The 23,690-nt window shown below is 44.4% G+C and overlaps 2 protein-coding genes across 3 annotated transcripts; both read right to left on the bottom strand.

Annotated features, from left to right (window-relative positions):
- Positions 1-990: 990 nt before the first annotated feature.
- On the bottom strand, positions 991-5,497 carry ccnp (cyclin P; the record flags this gene model as incomplete). The annotated part of the gene is made up of 9 exons (XM_084436149.1): positions 991-1,168; positions 1,511-1,689; positions 1,823-1,981; positions 2,244-2,399; positions 2,662-2,760; positions 3,027-3,196; positions 3,410-3,485; positions 3,646-3,771; positions 5,444-5,497. 9 exons carry the CDS (start codon positions 5,495-5,497, stop codon positions 991-993), a joined length of 1,197 nt encoding a protein of 398 aa, XP_084292275.1.
- Positions 5,498-7,169: 1,672 nt separating this feature from the next.
- Positions 7,170-23,605, bottom strand: akt2 (v-akt murine thymoma viral oncogene homolog 2). Of its 2 annotated transcripts, XM_084445714.1 has the most exons (15): positions 23,157-23,605; positions 22,047-22,113; positions 17,822-17,992; positions 17,542-17,670; positions 17,274-17,385; positions 16,560-16,710; positions 12,871-13,002; positions 12,623-12,688; positions 12,419-12,487; positions 12,136-12,258; positions 11,793-11,921; positions 10,990-11,204; positions 10,708-10,795; positions 10,364-10,466; positions 7,170-10,220 (listed from the first exon to the last, which is right to left on the bottom strand). In XM_084445714.1, exons 3-15 carry the CDS (start codon positions 17,865-17,867, stop codon positions 10,141-10,143), a joined length of 1,443 nt encoding a protein of 480 aa, XP_084301840.1. In that variant the 5' UTR covers positions 17,868-17,992; positions 22,047-22,113; positions 23,157-23,605; the 3' UTR covers positions 7,170-10,140. The 2 variants fall into 2 exon arrangements, with proteins under 2 accessions (XP_084301840.1, XP_084301839.1); XM_084445713.1 differs by lacking the exon at positions 22,047-22,113.
- Positions 23,606-23,690: the final 85 nt, after the last annotated feature.

Here is a 23,690-nt window from a genome sequence, read left to right on the forward strand (position 1 = left end):
GAACAAGAGACACTGCAAGAGCAGACAGATGAGGAAGATCCATCCTGCACCCCCTCCGCTGAACCACCAGCTGAGCAGACGCACTCATCACCTGTGCTGAAAAGATCCACACGCAAGATACATAGGCTATAGTTTTAATTTAGTTCTGTACATCTTAAATAGAAAGGGGGATGTAGCGATAAAGGAATTACTTATATCTGACCACCAGAGGGGAGCAACGGATAGCCTGTTACACTAGTCGTGGGACGGTGGTAGTAGAAGACATAGGCTCAGGCTGCTGATATGTAGGCTACACATTCTACACGTATAAACCAGAAAGCCAGAACCATAAGAAACATTAGTTGGCAACACATCTAAACTATAAACACACGCCTACAAAACGCAACAAAAGTATCATCACTAAAAACGTTGTCGGCGCCCTTCCGACAATGAACGGGTGAGCGCATAAGAGCGGAACGACTAGGGGCGTGGTTTTAGCAAATAGGTTTGAGTAACCTACAGTACACCCATTCAGTCATAGTGTTTGGTGGAAGTTAACAACCATCCAGAAAATGTTAAGCAACATACATTAGTATTTTATTTTCACATTAAAATCATTTACAGAAAGATGCAACATTCTCTCCCCACTAAATGACTAGACAGTAAAACAACCTTTCTTCTATACATACAAAAAATCCATAGCATGATAAGAGCATAAAAATATAGTGTTACACCAACCAGTACAGAACAGGTTGCCATTTATGTAGAACCAAACACTGGAGATCAGCACCAGACACTCCATCCACTTCACACCTCACCTCTGTACATCAGGGTCCATGCATACATAGATCCTATGGTAACGGCTCAGGCTGCAGTTCATTCATCGACAGCCTTGTTTATATGAATCACTGTGCCTCTCTCAATACTGAAGTCTCTTCCCTCAGCACTAGCCCCTCATAAGCCCACTATCCCCCTCCTCCTGTACAGTCACCCCTGTGGAGCATCAGGCTGTCAGGTGTGCGCAGGGGGCAGTCCCAGCAGACAGGGGGCGCTCTGCAGGGTTAGGTGGCTACTGACATGCATGGTCTCTGCGGTGGAGAACTTGATGAATGTGGCTCGGGTCTCTCTGCTGTGCGCACAGGCTGCAGCCCCCGCCAAGATGTGCATTAAATTCAGAAGGGCGGTCTCACTGAGGGGAACATGAGGGTCAAAATAAGATGGGAGAAAGTAAAGCCAATTCCATCTCACTGAAACAACATCAAAAGGGAGAACACAATCATGAAGGAGAACACAAAATCATGAAGGGTGAAAGTGAAGTGCATATTTTCATAATCATTGTCAAAGCACGGGTCCGCTATGCTCAGCCGTCCTGCACATTTTAAAACGTGATCTGCAACGACCTGTCAAGTAAAAATCGCCAAAGCTACCCAACATTTTCAGACAATGACCGATCAACTGCAGATTGAGTCACGTGTTATTTCATGACTATTTGCCGTTTATCAGAATTTCATGACTAAAGCACTTTACACACCTTCCTATGTTAACACTGGAGGCAATGCACCAGGCAGTCTCGCCTTCTGGGGTGGGGGGTTCCTGCAGAACCATGCGGGCCAGACAGAGTGCAGCACTTGCCAGGTGGCCTGGTAGGAACACCACACACTGGCCCTCCAGCAGTGAGAGCTCTAGCAGGTAACGAGCCATCCACACCACCTGGGGCAATAGCAGTAGAGAGAGCTGTGTATGCTGAAGTGCAAAATCACCAAGTGCTTTATTGGGAGGGCGGGGGGGGGGGGGGGGTGGGTTCTGTAGGTGTTGTTAGGAGGTAAGATGAGCTTTGACTCACTTTGGCACTACAGTGGGCGACAGAGGCAGAGATGAGGAGGAAGTGCAGGGGCGGGCTGTGTGACAAGTCGAACTTGAGCTCACAGAGGACCCGGCGCTCCATACGGAGCAGCTGCCGCTTGGTGTAGCTATTGTCCATGAGGAAACACAGCTCAGACACCTGGAGGAAGAGAAGTAGAGGACAGCACACAGCTAGAGGACCAGACAGTAAGACATTTGCTGAATACTCCTAAATACCAATTAATAAAAATGTTAAGAGGAGAACCAGCCTGAAAATCCCAATCTGCTGAAATACCTTCAGATAAGTCATTTCACAAATTAGTGCCAGCAGTCTTCAGTTATGATGATCGGGCCGTTTACCTTGCCCCCATTCAGGGATTTTTAAAGCTCATCTTATCAACACAAAATGGAGGTCAGAGTACCTCAGGGAGAAGACACTCTTCCTTCTTGGCTGCCAGGAAGAGGCAAACCAGGCCCAGGAGCTGCAGGTTGGCAGTAGACACTTTGATCTGGCGGAGAGCACGGTTGAGGAGGTGGATGGACAGGTAGAGCGTCTCCTCTGAGAAATGGAAGACCTCCTGGAAGAGAGAAAAAGCATGAAAACAACCTAACCCATGTAGCTCAAAATTGGAGTAGCAGTCATCTGCATACCAATTGCCCTCATAAGTAGTTTCCTCTAGGATCTTCCTTTCTGTTTTGAAAACCATACTTAGTTGAATTGAAAGCCATCCAGTATTAGCGTTAACCTACTATGATGGATCATGTTTTCCACTCTACATCTGTGCCCTATAACCCCAATGATTCCCTCTCCTCCCTCGAGAAAGTGAGTAGAGTACTCACATGGACCTGAATGAGCCAGTCAACCAGGATGGAACGGGTGGTGTCTGTGAAAGGCCGTGGCAGGTCTGCATTGGGGAAGGTATAGCGCAACTGATTTTGCTGGGGAAGGATAGTACAGAGTCGACAAAGAATACAAACCATTACGTAGAACAGGAAGTCAAGCAATGGCACCATAACAAATCCCTAGTGTAAAACACTAATTCTGGAATGATTTGAACAATCAAAACCTGATCAGAAAGTGACAAGTTGCTGATGCCTTAATAACTGTCTTTCAAATAACAAAAACCATGCTATGACTTTCGACTGCACAGGACAGAGGAACAGCTTTAGCGATGGGCTGTCAGTGCACGCTTGGCGAGGGTCACCGTCATGTGGGAGAAGATGTCCCAGGCGTAGGTCTTGTCGTATATGAGGCCCAGCTTCACCATGGCCTGCTCCATCTCGTGACGCAGCAGGCCGGGCATTAGAATCTGCAGGCTGTGGTGGGCCTGGAGGCCGTGCAGGAAGAGCAGCACAGCCTCTTCTGTATACCCGTCTGACACACAGGACAGGGCCTTGATTATTTAACATTGCTATGTAATGGGGCATTCTATAGCCACTGATCATAGCAGGAACAGTAGACCACATTTTGACCGACTATAAATTCAATGGACATGAGAAATGTCACCCATTCATTGTGATAGTAGGGAGGACATGTGGGCTCATTGCAAAAGATCTGCTACACAGTGGAGAGGGGATGAGGTATAACCTGAGCGAGTGGGGCCATCCTCCTCACGGAAGCCGGAGATTATGCCATCATCCGTTGACACAGGTAGCCTCCGTGCCTGCACCAGCACACACGCACACACAATGGAAAATTGCAGTATAAAAATACGTGTATTTATGATAAATTTACTATGTGTGCCATCATAGCTTGAATGGGAAGAAGTAGAAAGGGCAAACGGAGCAGGGAGAAATCCAGGCTGAAGCAGGATGGCTAGGTACCCATCTGTGTTGTGGCTCACTCTTGCAGTGGCCCCCCCTGGGCTCCGCTCCCTCCAAGGGTTGCCAGCGCTCTTTTGGCGGGCAGGCGTTGGCCCAAGTTCTTAGGGGGGCACGCCTCTCTTCCACCTGAAAATAAAATAGTAAGCATCTTCCCAAACAGTCAGCTCATCCAGTAGTCATAATTTAGCCACATGGCTCCAATCAAATTCAACTTCAATTAATGTTCTTTGGACATGAGGAGGATAGTGCAGGTAATGATCTATAGGGGGGTCAAGTCCTGACTCCTGTCCTGTAAGCACTTGAGAAAATGAATGCATTTGATAGTGCTATCAATCAATCAATCAAAGCTTTATTTGTATAGCGCATTTCATACCCAGAGGCAACACAATGCGCTTTACAGAGAACAAGGGAGGTGGGCATACGACCCACTCTCTACATATTCCAGAGGGAAGCAAAAAAAACAGAGGGACAAGGCAAGGCTAGAGGGACAAGGCAAAGTAACCTATACAGAATGTTGAGGCAAATGGTCATCTCCCTAAGTAAGAAGACGTGGGATCCATCTACTGACTGCAGCCTACATTTTCTGCAAGCCATCTCTGAAGCGAGTTGTAGCCTATAGGATGCATCCAGTGATGCCAACTTAGCGACTTTGTCGTTAGATTTAGCGACTTTCCAGACCCCCCTGCCGACTTATTTAATGAAAAGCGACTAGCGACAAATCTAGCTACTTTTTCTGGTCATTTGGGGAATTATTGTGTTGACAATGAAGCGAGCTCAGCTCACGAGTCACGACGAGAGAAAACCTTTTTAACTGCCATCACGTCCTCTCTCCCTCGCTCGCCCACACACACACCACACGCGCTGGGATCCCTCCCGCAACAACCAATCGTATTGTCAGAAACGGCTAGTTTACCTATACTGCGACGTTAGGTTAAGTTTTAATTAAGCCCTGTAGACTATATTATTTTTCCGTTATTCTTTAGGTTTACAGACCTACGTTGTTTAAAAGAAAAAAAAGCTAATGTTATACAGCAACAAAAAAAACAAATTTGTAAATAAGTAAATATAGTTTGATTGTTTTTCCATGCCCATCATAATCATCACGTCTGATGTAGGCTACTAGGGTTGCACTGTAAAAAAAGAAAAGAAAAAAAAGCTAAGCTAGCTTTTTTTTTTTTACTAATTAACACAATTATTAAATTCATACTTGTGGTTTGTACTAGTTTGTGTTAGATCATCATTCATTTTAAAAGTGAATTTATTACTTAAACTAGGCTACCTTTAAAAATATATATATATTCATAATCCACTAATGGCACAACTCGTCCGTCGAAAAAAATGAGATCTGACTGTACTGCTCAGTGCTCAACAAGCTACAACTAGCCAACCTGCTCACAATGGCAAAAAGAGCTATAAAAACAATTTACTATCGGAGCTAGCACTAGCACTAGCAACATCACCATCGGTGAGGAAGCTAGCACCAGCAGGCAGTTGCAGTTTGATGTTGTGATGTTGGGTATGGCCTAGTGCTCGGTCATAAAGTCATATTGACATGCTCGTGGTGTCTAGATGAAGTTTGATGCGTTGTACATATTGAATTGTCATACGGATTTCTTATTAGCATACTGTTCACAACTGGTATTCTTTGTAAATAGATGGGACGAGACGGCATAACTGTTTTTTTTTCTCACGTCAAAATGTTGCCCCCCCTACTCTTAGAGGGTAAAATCGCCTATGCCTGTGCGTATTAAAATGTTTGTTCTCTGGACACGCTTAACGCCTCATTCGAGCTCCTCACCTTCTTGGGTAAGTCCAGCAGAGGCTTAGAATCGCAGAACCCGGTCTTGGCCATGTTTGGAGCCGGAGACAGCGAGTTCAGTCGACGGGCCCTGCAGCTACTTATCCACGAGGAACGGCAATGCGAGAGATGTCGCCATTATAAAATGCCAGCTAATATAGGCTACACACGTGGTAGGCTAATTAGGGTGTGGATGACGTCCTAATTTGCATTTACGTGTCACTGAAGCGTTTGTTTTTGAGGGATGCACGCCACACTTCAACAGGCGTTCTCCGATTTCATTTCATTAGTGACAATCGGTTTTATGAAACGTCTGAACAGATCAGTTACATCAGATACATTTTCCATAATATGGCCTGCTAATGTGTATTCGTTTGATATGATATGTCAGGTTGATGATGGTCTCTTCAATAGAGACCCTCTCACGTGATGTGCACAGACAGTAGAGATGTGGACCTCAGAAAGAACCCAGCCCTCCGCCCCATCACCCTGGGGGACTGGAGTCCTTCTGCTTCCTGGGAACCATAATTTCCCAGGACCTCAAATGGGTGCTGAATATCAGCCCTCACCAAGAAGGCACAGCAGAGGATATAGTTCCTGAGGCAGCTGAAGAAATTAAACAAAGCCAATGATGGTACACTTCTACACCACCATCGAGTCCATCCATCACCATCAGGTACGCTGCTGCCACTTCCAAGGAGAAAAGCTGCAGCAGCATGTTATCTGCTCTGCTGAGAGGGTGATTGGCTGCAACATGCCATCCCTCCAGGACCTGCAGGGATGGCAAACTCTTTGAACCACATACCCCCTCCAGCTGGAGGCTGTGGTCCATCAGGACCAAAACCTCTAGGCACAAAAATTGTTTATTTTTGACTGCAACTGAACTTTTCAACAAGGCACAAGACCCCCACTGACACTATAGTTTGTACATTTTTCTTGAATATTGTAGGCCTATCACTTTTTATTTTGCTTTTATTTTATTGTCATGCACCAACAGACCTAGGCAAATTCCTCATACTGTAGGTGCAAGCCTACTTGGCTAAATAAAAAACTGAATCTGAATTAGTTAAAATATCTAACTGGTTGGTAGGCTATAGCCTACAGTAAATTGTGTGCTTCGTGGTTGTGTAATATCTAGCAGAAATGTGAAGTTATTGAACTTAATTGTCTACCTTTTATCTTTAAAGGTTGAGCCATTACTCGACACCTATATATAATTCAAATATTACATGACTTTTTATCCTATACGAAGAGCACCTCAAGAGAGAAGATTTCTGGGAGTGTAATATCTTGGTAGATTTGAATTCTGTAGTTTGCCGTTGTCTGCATGCCTTTGTGTCTGAGATATGCCCGAATCTCAAAATTAACTTTCCCGGTGTCCCTTTCTGTTTTCTCCACCTAAAGGCATTGGAGACAGTCAGAAGGGTAGAGAATGCTCTACTCGTTTTGAGGAGGCAAGGAGAGTAAGCTTACTTATAAGTCTCTAGAGAACGTGGATATCATTAAGTACCAAATTTGTATTATTCTGGCCAATACAGTGCATTGAAAGCAACTCAAAAAATAACCATAATAAAGAGACACCACATCATTCAGTAAAAATCTTTACTGGCTTATAGTAATTGCAAATATTATAAGCTACCATATAATGTAGCAGGCATCGCCTGTTACATTGGGAAATCTTGAAATGGGAGGCTGAAACGGTCTACCAGGACGTAGCCTTCCCCAAAAAAGATTGCTTTCCTCCAACCCATCTCCACCTCAACTCGGCCAAAAGCAAATTATTCTTGGTACATCAGCATTTTAGATATGACATTCGTGACTGTTGATCACATTCAAAATACAATTAATAAGCAAGGTAATCAGGGTAAAGCTACAAATCAGATCCTACGAAGCTGCCGATTTATCATCTACAAATGCTGCATTCATCATCAAGCCTTATTTGGTATTTACATGATGGTCCATGTGGAAGTGCTAGTTGATTGTGTGTCCTACAGTAGCGGTTCAGGGGTGTTGGTAAATGTGTAATAGCCTACTCTTGACAAAGGACAGCAACAGGTGCAGTATACAGCTTAACTGCCAACTTTATAAAATGTCTAACAGCACCCCCTAGCAGACTGAAGGCAACGTGAGAGTCAGTCCCAACAAAGAAATATCGTCTTGAAATCCGGTCCTGCCGTTTCGTACACTGGGCCTGAACGTTGGCCGTGAGCAGCCAGAGATGAGACGTTGTGAAGCGAAGGTTTCAGGAAAGAGCCGTTTCAGAAGACTACTATAGCCTAGCAACAGGTTGAGTCCTCAAGCCACTCGTGGGTCTGCAGTAATCCTCTTCAATCTTGCTGCAGTAAGCATCACTTTCTCTTCTTCACACACACACACGCGCACACACACAATGACAGGCATAACTTACACACACTCACGGTCTACATGAAGAACCAAAGCAAAAGGAAAACAATGTTTTGAAACTTTTTTAATATATATATTTTTATGTAATATATATACTTAAATGAGACAATGTGTCTTCAGATATTTAAGGAATAGGTGGACCAAAAGGGATCAAAACAAAAATAAGGTGGTCTCGATGTTACTTGAGTGAGGCATCTATTCAAAAGGAGATTCAAAAAATTATTTTGTCCGAACACTTGGCTGTGGACTACCATGGTTGTCTCAGTGCAACCTCTATCTGCTAACTTGAATGGGCTCACACACTCAAGTACAAGGTGTGGTCAAAGGTGGTCCTAGCCTATGTAGTCCTCACAAAGGACTTTGCGAATTACTTAAGTATTGAAAGGTTAAGAAAAAACACATACTAACCAAAAGACCCTAAAACATAACGATCGTGGAAGAATTTAAGTGTAAAAATTTCCACTGAGTCAGTCAAATTTGGCCTCATCACAATCACTGATCCATGATTTAACCGTTTTCATTCTTAAATACAGGAAACATTCAATTGCTTATCTTTAAGAAAAAACATCACAAAAACATCACAGAGAAAAAAATTGGTAATGAATGATTGAACGAACGATTGACAGCTATTCTCCAGGATATTCCTGCTCTGGGAGGGAGTGACAGCTACTGGAAACTTTAACGGCTGTGGGCATCTAGACAGGTCTCCGAAAGGGGACTAATCACTCCTCTGCCTCATCCCAAATCAAGCTCTACCCCTAGCCTAGCTGCTATGGACAGCATGGGGGATTTCACAGGTGTAAGCAATGTGGTAATATAGCTCAAAGATTGCTCTCCATTTGACTGGAATTGCCATCATATTGCTAGTCTGACTCTCAGGATGTAGGTTTTTGGAATAAGCCTCTCATTGGCGCCACTCAATTCAAACAGCGCCAATCACATTCAATCCCCTGACACTTTTTTTGCAAGGGCACCATGGAAAAAACAACTTAGCACTGCCCAAGACGATTGTGATTGGTTTAAAGAAATACACTGTGTCGCCCCCCCACCCTCCATTCCAGAATGATAATGGGTTGCAGCCAGACCTTTCTCCAGCACTGGCACACCACAAAACTAAGTGTGGAGATAGTCTTGCATAGCCAGACCTATCATATTTCTTACACCCCGACCAGTCCACTGGGATCCCCTAAGGGAAAGCACATAGCGGGGGTTTAAGGCTAAAGGGTTGTTGATCTGGAACGGAGTGTTCTAGTCTTCATCCCGTCTGTTAGAACCGCTAGGGGAATAAGCCTCTCAAAAACCAGCTGGTTGCTCGAGCTATAACTTCTCATTTCTGCTCTTTTTTCCCTTTAAAATCTCATTAACTGTGCTATGTAGTGTCCCCTCTCTCCTCCTCTTTTTGCCAACGTGCAGAATCAAAAACATATGCATTCGTACAGACAAACATGCTAAGATGTTGAGATTCAAATGGTTGTTCATACATTCTCTGGCACACTTATACATACACATACTCCCACACACATGTATTCACAAGTTCACATACAGTGCAAGCAGAGAAATGGCTACCCTCCTTGAGGTTTTATACCTCCGCTTTCCCCTCCCTCATCCTTTTTCCCTCTGTAGGAACAGTCCCAACACGATTTGTAACAGCAAGTTCCAGAAAGAGCACTTGTAAAAAATCACAGAAATATGGCTTTTAAAACCGTAACAATCAAAGGAAAAATTAGTTCAAAAATATTTTTTTTCTTCTTTTCCCAAATCCTTTTTTTCTTTTCTACTTTGAGTCTACTTATTTGTTTTTTCCCCCTCTACCCATGAAGGTATTTCATCTGCAGTCTATGGGAGGATCGGTGTGTTTTCGTGTCAGTCTGTGTGTATCAGTTGGTTGGTGTAGCATGCATTCAGCTGGTGGCGGTGTGGTATTTGCTGGCATAACCCGTTTATGGTGAAGTCACTGCTTTGATGTGGTGCCCAGTGTAGTGTGGCAGGGGTCCTTCAGGCAAGGCTATGGGCAGCTCCATTGGAGAGACAAGAGGCTGCCAGTCTATCCACATGGGGCCTGCTGAGGTCAGTCATCCATTGCGTGCTTTCGTGTCATGCTCTAGGATCCATGTCTTCACATTGATCTGTCAGCGCTTATGTGTGTGTGTGGGGGGAGGGGGGTACAGAGGAGTGAGTGTGTCTTGTGTAAGTTGTATGTGTCATCCCAATTCCCCAGCAGGGCGATTGTGTGATAGCCTGCCCGCCCGTGTGTGTGTGTGTGTATGTGTGAGAGAGTGTAAGAGAGAGACAGGTCACTCCCGTATGCTGGCAGAGTAGGAGAACTGAGGGAAGTGCGTGCGCTGGTCAGGGTCTTCGGCATCTAAGCTGTCGTCTGGGGCAAGTAAAGACAGAGGGAGAAAACTCAGGAAATTCAGTACACAAAGAAAAAAGTTACAAAAATCTGCTTCACAAGTACATGTTAAGACAATTTTTTGTCTGTAATGAAGCAAAAAACAAAGCCAAATCTCTACTCACACTTGTCTGGCGGTGTGACAGTGATGGTTTGTGCTGTGAACTCATCGTCAAAGTAGCGCGTGTCCGTCTCTGACGTCACCTGGGGCTTGAAGGGAGGGACCAGCTGTGGGGTGGGAGGAACAAAGACAGCATGCTTGTCATCATGATCCATGACCTTCATGTCCCTAAACACATGCATCAGTTACAGGGTCCAATATTACTGGTGGCCTGATAGCCCAGGGGAAGCACGTGGGGCGATTGTGTGATAGCCTGTCCACTATCGGAATAACGATTATGGTCAACACTGAGGTGACAGCCACTGGTTGGTCAGTCACTCATCTACAGTTCTGTCACCAGCCACTCACCTTCCTCTCAACCACGTCCTGCCAGTTGATGGAGGTGAAGAATTTGTGGGTCATCACGTCTTTGGCATCGTCTGGCCCGCCTCCAAGCCTGGGAATGGTAAATGTTGGCGTTGCTGTCTTATATAGATATTCTAACCATAATTCACTTTAGTGGGGTCAATGTTATACTGCAGAGATCAACAAATGCCCACACTCATGTAGCGTCTGTAGACTCAAACACATAACTGCCAATTCCCCTTCCCCACACATACACATGTACAAATGCACACAAGGCGCACACACCTCTGCTTGGGGTCCTTCTTGAGCAGGCCTGCCAGCAGTGCCTTGGCCTCTGGGGCCAGGTTCCTGGGGAAGCGGATTTCCTCCATCAGGATGAGCTCAAACAACCGCTCGTGGTCCTGGTTGTAGAAGGGTAATCGACCGCACATCATCTCGTACATGACCACACCTAAACCCCACCAGTCTACTGCTCGACCGTAGTCGTTGTCTTCTAGGACCTGGGGGAGAAGGGAGTAGAGTTAGGTCAGAGGAAGCTTGTGAGAAAGCATTGTAATGGTACTGTGTCCCTTCTGCTGTGTCCTAGTACTGGATGACACATTTTGGGAATAAAATCTCTTGTCTCAATAGTCCTTCCTTGAGTTCTGTCCTATCTCCTTCTGAAAACCCATTAGAGGAAAAGGTCAAACAGGCGGGACATTGGATTTTCTCTTCCAACGCTTTTTGAGAAGGAGGCAGGGAGAGTGGATGTGAGGTAATTGAGGAAAGACTATTGAGATTCAACCTTGGAACAGAAAGACATTTTGATAGATTAAAAGAGATGAAAGGCATTGAGTAACTAACTCTGCTTCTGTTGCAATGTAAACAATGACCTATTTGCAGACTGTCTGCCTATTCCTGTTGATAATCATTTACTTTCCAAAAGGAAAAAAAAAACTCCAGTTCTTGGCCTGGGTAGAAAATTATTGACAAGCAGACGAGAAGTGAATTCCAGAATAGCTAGCAGTGGGATTTGAACAATGTTGGTAAAAAAAAAAACTAAAAGTCCACTTTTCTGCTGCTCACTGATGTTCGTGCAGGGTGGTTACCTCTGGTGCCAGGTACTCTGGTGTTCCACAGAAGGTCTTCATGGTGGCACCGTCTGTGATGCCCTCTTTACACAGTCCAAAGTCTGTGATCTTTATGTGTCCATCCTTGTCCAGCATGAGGTTCTCAAGCTAAACCAGAAACATGAGAAGGAAAGTAGAGTGACCATACATAAGGCCTAGTCAGCAACCAAACAACATTGTTAATATTCTAGCTCACAAATGTCAAACAAGGAGTTTGTTGACTCTTGAAAGCAAAACCGATATGAATATGTAAATATGCAAGCCTTGTAAAAAAAAAAGAAGAAGATGTGGGTCAGATTTTGGTATTCAAGGATGGTGCTACCTTGAGGTCCCTGTAGACCACATCACGTGAGTGGAGGTACTCCAATGCCGACACAATCTCTGCACCGTAGAAGCGCGCCCTGTCTTCTGTGAACACGCGGTCCCGGGATAAGTGGAAGAAAAGCTGGAGATGGAGAGAAAAACGGAGAGAGAAAGAGAGATAGACTGTAACAGGCTACTACATGGGTACATGTTTTATGCAGACTAAGCTGACAAGACGGGGCTGTGTGAGTGCACATATACGTGTGTGTGTGTGTGAGAGAGAGAGACTGTGTAAAACTCACCTCTCCTCCATTTGCATACTCCATCACAAAGCATAGCCGGTCATGTGTTTGGAACGCATATTTTAGTGTCTGTGTTGGGGGGTGAGGGGACAAGAATTAGTACACTTCAATCCAAGTACACTTCAATGGAAGAGCAGTTGCTCGGCGCAAGACTGAAATGATTGAGTTGGCTACGCTTAGTGAAGGGAAGTTAAGAGAACTCACTGTTAGGAAGGGATGCCTCGTGTTCTGGAGGACTCTGCTCTCTGTGACTGTGTGTGCCACCTCATCCTGAAAACAGCATCAACTTCATACCATAGTACCAAGATCTGAATGTGAAAGCTAGAGGACTGCAGGATCGACATGCCCTATACTCAGCTAGTTCAGTCAGTAGAGCATGAGACTCAAGAGGCAAAGGTTGTGCATGGTACCCAATAACACAAACACGATTTATTCACGTTCTTAATGCTCACCTTGGCTATGATGACTTCCTTGCGGAGGATCTTCATGGCATAGTACATCCCTGTGGCCTTCTCCTTCACCAAGATGACTTTTCCAAAGGTCCCCTTGCCCAGCAGCTTCAGGTAGTCAAAGTCACTCATGGTCTGTGGGGACAGCAACAGTTAAATGTATGGGTGTGTAAGCAGTGTGCTTCTCCAGACACAAAAGAGCTTACATGGAGATCCAAACGTTGCTTAATCAAAACAGCTGCCAAAACAGTGGGTAGGGCTGGAAATGGCAATGGTCTAGTGCAGGACTAGTCAATTGGCGGCCAGGAGGATTTTTTCTGGCCCTTTGATTAATATTATTAGAACATTAAAATTATAATGCGATAGACTCGTTACACAGCAAGCATACTGGCTTTGTTCCAAGTGGAATAAATAGATATTTCCGAAGTCTGTTCCTGATTGAATGCTGTTTTTCGGCAAGAACGCGCTCAGTCAATTTCCTCCAATGAGAGATGCCGTTCCGCCTTAACGTTCCCTATGTACACGCAAGCCACTAACTTGACCTCAGGTCAGGAGTTCAACGCGCAGCTGATCGGCGTTTACTATAGCTAGACTAAGGACAATCATCAAATTAGCTAAAAAATGGCGCTGTTTAGTCAAAAAAAAAGAGGAAGATCGACAACGAAAATCACCAGTTCAATCAGGAATGGACTGAGCTATCATGGCCCGTTCGTGTTCCGAGCAAGAGAGGACTACAGCAGCCTCCCTCCGCGTAGCATGGATTCTCGCCAAAAAGAAAAAGCTGTTCATCGATTCAGATACTGTGAAAGAATGTATGCTAGATGTTCTAGGCGACGTAGTGACGGATGAAAAGGTTAAGAAGAGTATCCTTTCATCGACTCGAAAATACCTATGTCCGATACAACTGCAATTAGAAGAGTGTTAGCACTAGCAACGGATATTTTCGAAACTCTTTTGGACAAGCTAAAAACGGCTGAGGTAATGTCACTAGCTGTTGATGAGTCTACAGATGGCAGTGATATAGCAGAGCTATGTCTCTACGTGAGATTCTTTGATGGTGAGTGCTTTCGTGAGGATTTGCTGGGTTTAATTCCACTGGAGGGACAAACAACTGGTCAAATCGTTTTTAAGAAGATCGTTTCATTTTTCAACGAGAATGGACCAGATTTGCAACGAGTCAGCATGCTAGTCACAGATGGAGCCCCTTCCATATCCGGGCGGGCGCAGGGACTGTCCGCTCGTCTTGCTGCCCTCGCGCCACAGATGAAACCACTGCACTGTCTGATACACCAGAGCGTACTCTGCGGGAAGCTATGTCTGATACACCAGAGCGTACTCTGCAGGAAGCTAAGTGGTGAGTTAAAAGGCACTATGGACAATATAATGTCTTTGATCAATTTCATCAGAGCCACATCAAGCCTACAGCACCGTTTGTTTCGCAAACTTTTATCTGATGTCAGCCGAGCACAGTGATTTACTTGTACATAATGACATTAGATGGCTAAGTAAGGGTAACGCTCTCAAGAGTTTGTGAACTCAGGCACGAGATCATTGCCTTTCTCCGCGGCTGCCATCACAAGAAGTCCGCCCCTTTCCTAGCCCAAATGCAAGACGAGAAGTTCATGGCAGATGTCTGTTTTTTAAGTGACATTTTCCAGCACTTGAACGGACTTAACCTGCAGTTGCAAGGGAGGGACAAAACTGTGAGCGATGTAGTGGACAAACTGAATGGGTTTAAAAGAACTTGAGTTGTTTTCCACCAATCTGACTCCCATGAAAATGCTGCACTTCCCAACACTGCGCGTTTTGATCAACAACTCGTCATCGGAACAGATCACCCCTTCAATGACAGCATTTATCGATAAACTGATTGATAACTTTGCTGCGCGGTTTGATAACTTCAATATACCCGCAGAAGTGGTGCGATTTACGAAGGACCCCTTTACTATTGATGCTGGGGGAGAGTTTGCAGCTGAAGCCAAGCAGGTGCTCCCGTCACTGGATGAGGGCTCCCTGCAGTTAGAACTGATCGACATCCAAGCATCATCTGATTTAAAGCAGGAGTTTAGATCTTTGTCATGTGAGCAGTTTTGGGTGACACTTAACCAGGTCCAGTTCCCAAACACCAGAAGGTTGGCCCTTTTTCTACTTACTATGTTTGGTACAACGTATACCTGCGAGTCAAGCTTCTCACATATGAATGCAATAAAAACAAACACACGTGCCTCCCTTACAAGTGCCCACCTCCACCAGTGTCTGCGTATTGCCCTCACTCCATATGAGCCTAACTTTGCAGTACTTGCCAAGTCTAAGAAATGCCATCTGGGTGTCAACCTAGACAGCAACCTAAACTTTGACGCACACATTAGAAATGTCACAGGCAAGGCTTTTTACCACTTAAAAAATATTGCTAAAGTTAAACCCTCCCTCTCCCGTAGCGATGCAGAGAAACTAGTACACGCCTTCATAACCAGTTGTCTAGACTACTGCAACTCACTATTCACTGGACTCTCCAGTAAAGCAATAAATAGACTGAGGGTGGTACAAAATGCTGCAGCTAGGGTTCTCACAAACACCAAAAAATATGAGCACATTACCCCTGTCCTGAGATCACTACACTGGCTCCCTATAGATTTTAGAATTCAGTTTAAAGTGTTGTTCGTTTTTAAAGCTTTACATGGTCTCGCTACTGTTTACATCAGTGATATTTTAGTATGTTAGTTGGCGTTCTGACATATAATTCGCCATAAAGTAAGATTCTAGTTCATCTGGAAAGGCTTTTTTAAATACTTAGCATAGAACTATTTAGTCGCAGCACATACGTGTGTAAACTTCCGCAAACTAGGTAGCCTAGCAACATAAACAATAACAATAGCTACCGTAAATAGTTCCGCTTCCTGAATCCCCTCTGCGGATTGATCTACACATCTACAACGGTCACGTCAATACAAGTCAATGGATTTCATAAAATGATCAATAAAACCCTACAGGATTCATACTTTGCGGCGAATTTGATGTCAGAACACCAACGGACACCAATTACCCCCTCAGTGAGCTTCTTGTCTTTGAAATCGAGAGTTTAACATGTTTTTGAAAGATTTTTCTAGGTGCCCATCCACATCCATTGTATGACCAAAACTGTGGTAGAGCAATTATCAGACTCTCTCAAAAGTGCTAGTTTTGTCAACGTTTTGATCTGTACCATTGTATATGATCATAAGTAACCTTAAAACAGGGCTAAACATGCATTTGCACTTTACTACTCCTTTAAACTTTTTTCAGCAGAATGTTTTTGCACCAAACCTTTACAAACATAAATGAATGGTCTGAACAGGTAGACTAGTTTGGTGAACTAGACGCTGGAGGGGAATGTGAAATTTATCCTATGATTGAATGAATAAATACCGGACCCCTTTCACTTCATCAGGATCGGTATGTGGATCGGCAATGTAATGTCAGGCCATTGCCTGATTCGTGAACCACTTTAGGGCCCCCTCGTAAATGAGATGTTGCATCTCAAGGGGCTATCCTTCCAATAAATTCAAATTCAAACCACGTCTGTATCAGAGCCCAATCCCAATACCGGATCAGATCGACCCCATCTCTACTCTCCATCCATGTAAACAACAGAAAGTAAGGTTAGTTTTGTCTCAGAAGCGTTGCCTGAGCTCTTAGGTAAGAACATAACTGACCACTTTGGAGCGAGACTTGGACATGGCCACCTCCATCTCCTCCATGCCGCTGCTGTCGGTAAGGGTACCAAACTTGATGTCCATTGGCTCATCCTCCTCCCGCGTCTTCAGCCCATTGGCCACCGCTTGGATTGCCCGCATCCATTCCTCTCTGGACGAGCAGGGAAGAAAGCTATCATTATCAACATAAGACTTTAAATCTTGACACTAAGGGCATAATGATGGCTGAGCGTTCCTATAGGGTAATTCTAACTGACACAGAGACTGCATACTTATCGGATTGGGACATTTGTGGTTGTGCCGGTTGGCAACTTTGCAAAGCTTGTACACAAGACTGTGGGAGGATTGAGTTGGGGTTAGGTGATAAGTAAGTGATTACTTATCAGGTCAATTACAAACCTCTTTAATTTAGGACACTGGCAAAGAGAACCAACAAGCCGCACTGGAGAACAGAGCCTGAGAACATGTTTATCATACATCCTCTTTCTCTTCTACAAAGGTCCTTTCAATCTCCTCCATCCTTTAATCTCAAGTCTCTCCACGCTCATGCTCTTCTTTCCTCACCTCCTTTTGAGCACTCTTAGAAGAGCAGGTCAAGTTTCTGCCCCCGAAACCTTCCTCTCAAATGACCTCCGAGAAGGAGGCAAGGAGAGCAGAATCAAGCAGGGCTTTTAAAGGGTCGACCCGTGTCTCCTCTGTCCTAGCCGTCCTCACCTCTCCTCGTTACCATCCACGTGGAATGTCCTCTCGATGACTGTGGTCCACTGAAGGCAGCGGATGACGAACGTGTTGGGCCTCGGCCGTTCTGTCTTCATCAGTTGACACTCTGCACGGGAAGTACATGAAAAATATTTTTGAATAGGGAATCCCTTTGAGTATCACAACAGAAAAAAAAGATTCACAGCATAATTTATCTCAGATGGCCACACCTACTACCACAACCAACTTTACAGAAGTTCCCGATCCCATTTAAAAGACAGACCTGCGACAGAGAAGTTGTTGAGGGGTGGGGAGCTGTGGTCGGACAACTCTGGCTTCTCTTTATAGCCAATGAAGGAGCCGTCACTCTTCAGAATGAAGTACCTGGGCCTCCATGTCTTAATATACTCTCCTGTGCACAGAGACAGCAAGGGGAGAAGGGGACAGGGGAGAGAAAATGATGATCAGAAGACAGAGCAAGAGGGGGAGGAGAAAATTTGGTGGGGAGCATGAGTGTTTGACACATCCTAAGTGGACTCTCACACTCACACACACAAGCTCACCTCTCTTTTGGAGCCAGCCCTCTCTCACCACACTGACTTCGTTCATGCTGGGCCGGAGGCTTGGAGAGGTTTAGGGTGGGGCTATGGGGGGAGCAGAGGGGGAAAGGGGAGCTGAGACTGTCGGTGGAGAGCGTCAGCTGGGTGTCTGGGACGAAAGTGCTTAGAAGATACCTGAAGACAAACCAGAGATATGAAGATATTAACGACAAATAGAACCAGGCCAGAATCCTGTAACTTCCCACGGTAAAGTGAAAGGAAATGTCATAATTTTCATTGACATGACAGCCCAAAACGACCATCTGATTGTCGTCATGAAAAACATAGCAATATATATGGAAAATTGGGAAGCTGAAAATTATTGCCAGCATGAAAACTGTCAACTTTTCAAGATGTTTCAAATATAAACTTGCAACATTGACATGGAAAAAATACATTCTACTGATCGTATTCATGAGCAGTGGTGATTGCTCCTATATGCCAGGGTATGCCTGGCATACCCATACCAAATCCAAATAAAACTAGATTTTTACGCCTTCTTTCAGCGAAAGGCACAAAAATTGACTTCCACACTGTTTTTGACTTAACTGTGCCTTTCACTTAACTGTGCCTTGTATTCTGCCATATCGCTTCATTCTCATCTGTGTTTACTGTTTTGGTAGTGTTCCATCACCCCCTACAGATCTCATGAAAATAAACAGTCCACGTTATGGGCCGTTGACAGCAGTCTAACTAGCTCGTCGTTCACTTAACATTGTAGGTCAGGTAAAAGGCTTCTGGCTCACGGAAATCAAGGCAAATGAAAAATCAACCAATTAAATTAGTTCACACATACAAAACATGTCCTCATCAGACTTAATCTGTGATTTGTCAAAATGCTTAAAAGTGGGCATAAGGTAAGCCTGCTCTCAAGTGGCTTATATTAGAAATCCCATTGCCATTTTAACATTGGGACCGTTTATCCAATCAAAACTAGTTATGATTGTCCCGCCATTCATCTGGTTGTCAATCACCCGAGGAGAGCCTGATGACGCGAGGCCAGTCAATCACAATCACCTTTGCTATCTGGCTAGCTACTGGCAGCGATCAACATAGAAAACGGAGATCTGGAATGATGATGATTTGAAATGATTTCACAAAATGACCATTTGAGCGGCAGCTCGGAAGATTGATTGCTGGAATGGTGGCCCAATGCATCAGAGACAAGGCATTCGATTGTGTTTATTTGAGGGCAACAAATGTTAGAGTCCAGGGCTGGGGAGCTACAGTTTCACAGGACTTGGACAACATGCAGGTTTGATTTAACTTGCAAAACAGCACAAGAAGGACTTATCTTAAAGGAAAATGCTCGTTTTTGACAACCTGGACCTTATTTACGACATATTATAAGAAGTTTGACTCACCCAGATCACTTTTGTGTTGTTCGGAGGCCTGTAGAAGAAATTTAAAATCCAGCGCGAGCCAGTATATCCATGTAATGGCGGCGCACGGGGCATAGGGAATGCAGTTTCTCAAAATCCATTTTCGGCCGCTAAACGGTTGTTTTCATCAATCACATTGCATGAATCGACAGTTGATATTCCTCTACGCGAGCCATTCTTTCGGTTTTCAAATACGTGGTCTGTAGCCTCTGTAATATGATCTTTACAAGCCTCTCCCCCACTTGCTCCAGCACGCATGCGCACAGGCCAGCGCGCAGCCTGCTATTCTCCGGCTCACATTCTCTGCGCTACGATCGTAGTTGGTGCCGAGAATATTGTCGTCGTCATTCGTCAGCAACAATCCGATCGTAGCGCAGAGAATGTGAGGGAGCATAGCCAGTGTAAAGATCATATTACAGAGGCTACAGACCACGTATTTGAAAACCGAAAGAATGGCTCGCGTAGAGGAATATCAACTGTCGATTCATGCAATCTGATTGATGAAAACAACCGTTTAGCGGCCGAAAATGGATTTTGAGAAACTGCATTCCCTCTGCCCCGTGCGCCGCCATTACATGGATATACTGGCTCGCGCTGGATTTTACATTTCTTCTACAGGCCTCCGAACAACACAAAAGTGATCTGGGTGAGTCAAACTTCTTATAATATGTCGTAAATAAGGTCCAGGTTGTCAAAAACGAGCATTTTCCTTTAAATGAAGTGGATTAAACAGGATTGAGTTACGAGATAAGGTAGGCTTTTTGTGATTAATTACGAGTTGTTAGTATAGCTGAGTCATGAAATGATGGGAGGATTACGTTAACGGATTCTCCAGGAGGATCTGTTATCATCAACAAGCTATCTAGCTATCTAACATTTCTAAGTGGTTATGGTTGTATGTACACTTGGAAAAGTAAAAGTCATTTAGAGCAGCAGTCCCCAACCACCGGGCCGGCACCAGACCCATTCGCTACCGGGACGCACGGAAATCATGCCCACAACGATGGGACGAGTTTTCATAATAGCCATATCACAGCACAGATGCCCACTTGCTTAGCTGTAATCCTTATAGGCAGGTGAAAAGGGAGCTTTTTGAATTAACATTACATAAACACAGAACATTTTATAGCTCAGAGTGCGACTGTAGGATTGTCAAGTGCTGGGCTCTCCCACACAGACGCGCATGCAGCCCCTCTCTTCCGATTACGAAATCGCCTTGTTTCCTAATTATATGAGATTACAGTATATCAGGTCAAACATCCCCATTTTGTGTTGGCCATAATTTATTGCAGAAGGCACTTGTGCAATTTTCATTACATTTTCATCAAGTTGAAAATATATATTGTTGTTGTGATCTTTTTAAATCATTTTTAATGTATTTAAATCATTTGGATGGACGTAGGCTCTTGGACCTGGAAATAGTCTTGTGCAAACTGTTAAAGTGGCATACTAAGCAGGCCTATATAAAAAGACTAAATGATCCAAATCAAATAGTAAAATACCATAAAGAATGTGTGCCCCCCCCCCTGCAATGTAGGCTTATATGACCGTCAATTCACGCTGTCCGCTCTCGATTTAATCAGGTTCGAGAGGGTGAACTTGAGAACCCCAACCATTACTGAGTAGGCTACTGTGACTGTGAGTGAGGTCACTTTAATTATTTCAATCTTTTTTCTTAAAAAAAAAAATCAAATTAAAGGAAAATGCATGTTTAGCCCTGTTTTAAGGTTACTTATGATCATATACAATGGTTCAGATCCAAAACGGTGGTAGAGCAATTATCAGACTTTCTCAAAAGTGCTAGTTTTGTCAACGTTTTGATCTGAACCATTGTATATGATCATAAGTAACCTTAAAATGGGGCTAAAAATGCATTTTCCCTTTACTACTCCTTTAATTTTGCCACATAATATTTCCTAAATGACTAGCAGAAGCTGCGCTTTATAGTTGGATAAATGACAAACTCTGCACATCCCTATCGGGGGGCATACCACCCCCCTGAAAAAAATCGTAGGGGAAACACTGAGATGGTACCAACTAGGCCCAACCTATTAGGTGTTGACCGTATGACGGAGTAATTCATGTCCCAAAACAGAGACGTATATAATCTCCCCTCATAGACAGCTTTCTGAGATTTGATGGCAAGTTAACCCTAGTGTGACTGATCTTCTGGGATAGGGTGTTTTGCTCTACAGCCATGTCTACCCTATAACCTGCCGGTCCACCTTTCCATTCCCTAGCCTGCACTGATCCTGGCAAAGCTCATCATCACCATGGGCACCACTCTTGGTTATCCTGGGCAGTGGGCACTAAATTCCCACCTTGTGATGCAGCAGCTACATCACAAGGTGAGATTTAGCCCCCTCCCCTCTCTCTGTCTCATCTCTCACTTAGCTCCTGGCCTGGACACATAGAAGTGCGAGGTCCAAAGGAGCAAGACAAACATAATTACTGCCATGACCTTAAGTCTGGGTTCAAAACATTCCAGACTTCGCAGCTAGTTAGAGCCATAGAGGGCCTCTGCTGCTGCTCCTGTTTTCCACTTGCGTCAGTACTATCTGGTCACGTTTGTATGACAATGGCAGATAAAATGGTCAGATATGGGGGTAGGCTATATGGCACTCGCTGGTGATGTTATAATCCCAGTGTTGAGCAACCTGCCTGCGGTCCGCAGTCCGTGTCTGACATGTTGCTCCTGTGAACAGTGGGAAAGTGCCATAATCTATGACATGAATTGATTAAGTACATGGTGTTGAAATGTTTGTTGTTTGTCATCAGTTACTGTGTCAAAAATAATTTAGACTTACATGGCATGACAGTCTGACCTGATGGCCTATTCCAGAGCAGTGGGCCTGCTACTTCCATTTGAACGGTCTGTTCATAAAGATTAAAAAATCAATAGGTCTAGGTCCCCTCTGTCTGGCAAATTGCAAATCAGGGATTGCCAACTTGGTTTAGAGATTGTTTTATTATTAGCTATCCAACATCTGCTGGTACAGCTTCTGTTAGCTCATTTACATTACGCACTGCAGAGACCCAATGATCCATGTGTGCACCTGCACCAGAGGTGATTGCTGTATAGATTAAGCGAGAACAGTTTGTGAACGTGTGAATTTAATGTGAATAACAATGAATAGACGATTCTTTGTGATAACTGTCAACTGACATAACGTGTCATTTGGTACACCTGGCAAGCTTGTCTGGCGCCCCAGCCCACGGGGACGGTCATCTAATGCTGGCTAGCTAGCTAATAATGCTAATAGATGGATAATTCTAGCGAACGTTATCTAGCCAATAACTGGCAGTTCTTGTAGTAAATCGTCAGTTATCTAGCTACCGAGCTATGCACATGCCCCATTCAAGCTAGTGTTACGCGTAAACTACAACAAACTAGCTAGTGCTGGGTATTATGTTCTGGGGCTAACGTATAGCTAGCTATTAGCGCTAGCTGTCCAGACAGATGGCGCTAGCTAGCTAGCTTGATAACTTAACTAACCAGAAGATAATGATTGTATATGAAGGAATATATATTAGCTAGCTAACCACTATCCATGGGTGAAACTGAAAAGAAACAGCAGCGCGGACTAACTCTGAGTAGCTAACGTTAGCTAGGACACGTAGCCAGCATAGCTAACGATAGCTAACAAACATAATTGCATTGGCGTAGCTAACGTTAGTGCTAGCTAGCATGCTAGCTTCATGTCGCTAAAATCGTCTTACTGCTTCGTTAACAATACTGGGCTAGCTAGCATTATAGTAGCTTATTTGATTTTGGCAACCGCAAGCCAGCTAATGTTCCCTATCTAGATAGCTAGCGATGCCATTGTGTCTCTAGCTAGTTAGCTGCTGCTCTAGCGCTACTCTAGACAGCTAGCTATAATTGGTGCAGCAAGTTCTGCTTCATCCGAGCACCTTACCTCGACTACTCCGCCTGTCTTTTAGCTGCAGATACCTTCCCGGGACGTTGAATACTTTCACTTGATAAAACACAAAGTAGTCTGAAGACCTGTGGCTATTTATCCTCCAAGCTGGTGTATTGAACTCTGCCAATGATCACACAGCTTCCAAAAAACAAATGCCCGCCGAGTTGTTTTTCCTCCCACAACCGCGGCGTGCTGTTGCACACTTTAGCGAGCTAGCTAGTACAGTAGCTAGCCAAACGGCTAGCGGGTTGGTCGAGTTCACAACAAATGGTCGTTCCGTGAATGTAACGTTAAGTCAAACTCCAAATCGTCAGGAATTTGGAGATGCGTGTGTATATAACCCTTTCACGTTTAATTATTCTAATTTATCCCACTAGTCGCTTGCTTGGCTGGAGCTTCATATATATAGTTATTAAAGTATCTCTGATATTTCAGCAGGCCATGTCAAACTAATACATCCATGAGCCAGACAGAACAGCAACCTCACACGCACGCGCACAAACAGGATATGACGTCGTCACACTGGGG

Source organism: Borostomias antarcticus (genome assembly GCF_949987555.1).
Source record: "Borostomias antarcticus genome assembly, chromosome: 1".
NCBI classification, from domain to species: Eukaryota; Metazoa; Chordata; class Actinopteri; order Stomiiformes; family Stomiidae; genus Borostomias; species Borostomias antarcticus.